This window comes from Triticum aestivum, chromosome 2A, assembly GCF_018294505.1.
Source record: "Triticum aestivum cultivar Chinese Spring chromosome 2A, IWGSC CS RefSeq v2.1, whole genome shotgun sequence".
In the NCBI taxonomy this organism is placed as follows: Eukaryota; Viridiplantae; Streptophyta; class Magnoliopsida; order Poales; family Poaceae; genus Triticum; species Triticum aestivum.
Window position 1 is genome coordinate 730,992,437 of NC_057797.1, and position 3,496 is coordinate 730,995,932.

General features: G+C 49.1%; 1 protein-coding gene across 1 annotated transcript; it reads left to right on the forward strand.

Annotated features, from left to right (window-relative positions):
* Nucleotides 1–560: 560 nt before the first annotated feature.
* LOC123186279 (bZIP transcription factor 27) lies at nucleotides 561–1,826 on the forward strand. Its single transcript, XM_044598064.1, has 2 exons — nucleotides 561–1,212; nucleotides 1,328–1,826. The coding sequence occupies exons 1-2, from the start codon at nucleotides 733–735 to the stop codon at nucleotides 1,448–1,450; spliced, it is 603 nt and encodes a 200-aa protein (XP_044453999.1). The 5' UTR covers nucleotides 561–732; the 3' UTR covers nucleotides 1,451–1,826.
* Nucleotides 1,827–3,496: the final 1,670 nt, after the last annotated feature.

Here is a 3,496-nt window from a genome sequence, read left to right on the forward strand (position 1 = left end):
AGTATCTGGTCTTTTAGAAAACAGTATATGCACTGGTCACTGTTTTCAAAACCGCAATTTATCATTTTTGTGTAGCTCGCATGTCAATGTATTTCTCATAAAATAATTCGCACATATAATACACATCCATATGTCAACATGTAGTTTTTTTCAAAAAAAAACTACAAAATGTGTTTTTTGAATTTTTTCTAAGGCTGCACTCACCAATGGTGACTACTCGGTCCTACTGTACTACATAATAGTGTACAAGCGTGGGATTTATTATGTATAGCCGGCCATTGCACTTGACTGTGGGTAGTAGAGGAAGGACTGGAGTCAGCTCGGGGTATGCTGGCTAGCTCGCTGTCGAGGAACAGTGTAGGAAGAGTACCAACGGTGTGCATGGGCAGTAGGCCCGATTCCTCCCTAGCTAAAGACTAAAGTCATGTTAAAAGTATTCTCTGTTTTCCTTGCGTTTGCATAAACAAAACTTATATAAAAGTAAAGTTGCAACGGTCGTACGTGTGCACCATGGATGGATGGATGGAGGAGACGCCTTGCTATAAAGGGAGAGCAACATCATCTATCCATCGACCAAGGCTATGCCATTGCTATTGCTAGCGGTTCTGCTCTGCTCGCGTGCCTAGCTACATTTGACTTGCTTCCATCTCACATCCACCCAACTCAAGGAGGATCTACTGTTCCAAACTACCAGACTAGGTAGCAGCAGCAGCAGCAGCAGTAGGATCATCCATGGATGAGCTGTGGAAGGACATGTCGCTGTGCTCCACCCCGGTGGCGCTACAGTCGTACCACCTCCACTCGCCGGCCGCTCATCCCTACCGCGGCGCCGTGTACCTGCAGGACTACCTCGCCGGCGCCAACTCGGTGCCGCAGCCGCCCCGCACGCCGCCTCCTCCACCTCCTCACACGGCGCTCAGCCTCGAGTTCACCAACCTCGGGGGCGCCACCTCGGCCGCCAGCTCCGGCGACGACCCTGTCCACTTCGGCTTCTCTCTCTCCGGAGGCAACAACAGTAGGAGGAGATCAGCCGTCCTGCAGCCGGCCGCGGTGGGTGGCGACCGGCGGCAGCGTCGGATGATCAAGAACCGGGAGTCGGCGGCGCGGTCGCGGGCGCGGAAGCAGGCCTACACCAACGAGCTGGAGCTGGAGCTGGAGCAGCTGCGTCGGGAGAACAAGATGCTCATCCAGCGCGAGAAGGACTTCATCAACGTACGTATCTATCCTCTCGATCTGTCGTTGTCATTTAGTTACTAGTTTGATTATTGCGTGCTAGCTACTCGAAGCATTACGATGATTGCGTACGTATTGCATTGTTGGCTTGCAGGATCGTCAGGCCAAGGCGGCGCAGTTAGCCGTCCCCGACCGCCGGAGCGGTAGGAGCACTGCTACTAGCCTCCAGCAGAAGCAGCAGCATGAACAGAGGTGCCGCTCGGCCCCTCCACCGTGATTGGCGCGGCGGCCGTGGACTGTAGCAGCAGCAGCTCCATTCCACTTAGTACAATGGATGGATTCTCCAAGCTAGTTAGCTAGTCTACTAGATGACTTGACTAGCATTGGAGCTCTCATTATTAACTACGTATGTACTGTACTGTGTAAGATTTCTTGTAAAATTAAGCAAGTATTCTCTCCGTCCGGAAATACTTGTCATCAAAATGGATAAAAAAGGATGTATCTACAACTAATATACATCTAGATACATTTCCTTTTATTGTTTTGATGACAAGTATTTTCGGACGGAGGTAGTAGATAACTACCGTAGCACTTGCTTAGATATGATGAGTCTCTCTCCGTAATAATATTAAGGTAGGAGATGAATGAATCAATTGAGCTACGTGCACAAATTTACGGCATTTCTTTCCATCACAAGGCCTTTGCTTGAGTGAGCGAGGTGGCAAGAAGATAGGGGTGTGTTTGGGTGCATGCATACCATGTAGCTTGCTTGCCGGCTGGCTGCATTATTGAAGCAAATTTTCTTTGACGTTTGGTGGCCTGCGTATATGCTTTTTCTCTCGCATACACTGGACATTATTAAGGGTTTTTTTTTGCAAGTCGGACATGATTAAGGGTTAAGAGCTACATATGACACACAAAGTACTCGGCAACTGGGTTGGACGGTGGTTGCGGCTCCACGTTCAGCTTGACGAGCATGCAGTCGTAGGCGAGCGATCCTGTTGACGGCGTGGCGAACCAGTTGCAGTGCTATGGTCACAAGGGAAGTGCACGCGAAGGGATGAGGAGGAGGGTGTCGAGGCATAGGACTAGGAGGAGAAGTGCAGTATGAGTGTGATGGCGATGTTAGTCTAGTAGGCCACGTGCGAGGGCCGGGGAGGGGGGAGGAACGACGCCGATGGCGACAACGTTGCTAGCGTTGTGGCTGCAAGGGAAGTGCGTGCGAAGGGACGAGGAGGAGGGTGTCGAGGCAGAGGACTAGGAGGAGAAGTGCAGTATGCGTGTGATGGTGACGTTAGTCCAGTAGGCCACGGGCGAGGAGGGGCGGGAGGAACGACGCCGATGGTGATCGCGACAGCGGGAACGACATGGTTTCCATGCGGCAACGTTGACGAATAAGAGTGAGAACAGAAAGTAGTCACTTCGAATTTCTAAACCATAACATGAACACCTTAGTACAGTAAAATAGGGAGATACACATATACTCATCTACGACCGTTGAAACGAAAAACGTACAACAAGAAAGTCATATGAAACAGCGAGATAAAGCTACCGGTCAGTGGAAATTCCAAACGGTCCACCATGTGCGACTAATCTGGCAAAATTCATCCAAAATAGCTTCAAACATGAACACAAAATTGAACATTTACACGATAAAGCTACTGGTCAGAGGAAATTCCAAATGGTCGACCATGTGCGACAAATTTGACGAATTCGTTCAAAATGGCTCCAAACATAAACACGGAATTGAACATTTACAGTGAACGAAACTGGGAGAACCGATCATCTGAATGAAACGGCAACATCGATGTGCATCGTTTTTCGTGTAGACCTTATCTCAAATCCAAGCACTGTTGTATAGATTAAAATAGTTTAATAAATAAAGAAGATTAGAAGTTAACCCAACAAATCACGATGCAACCTCATGTACACCAAGTACCATGCCGCACCAGGTTGACTCGCTCAAGCCACCCATGTACGCTCTTTTGCATCGCTCGGCCTGCCTCATGAAAAACAGCCGAATCGATCGTTCCTAACAGGTCTACAGGAGGGTGCTTTAAACATCATGCGAACTAAAATTTGCTTGTGAGGCAGGCTACCAAACGGTCCAAAGTTGCATCACGCGGGCTTGATTGGCCCTAACTCAGGCAAACAAACACGTCATAGATGAATGACAAAATGCATGCAAGATAAGATGATTTCTGGAGGGTCTTGTCATGGCAGACATACCGTTGGTCGCGTGGATTCGGTTGTCATTTTACGCCCGGCCGGCCGGTGTGCCACGTACCATGTGTGTTGTCCTAGCTAGCAAAGATCAGAATCA

Bases quoted from the DNA above. Each gene is read 5' to 3' on its own strand.
- LOC123186279 (XM_044598064.1), top strand. From the start codon at position 733: ATGGATGAGCTGTGGAAGGACATGTCGCTGTGCTCCACCCCGGTGGCG. The intron at 1,213-1,327 runs GTACGTATCTAT...GTTGGCTTGCAG, and splicing joins GCGAGAAGGACTTCATCAAC to GATCGTCAGGCCAAGGCGGC.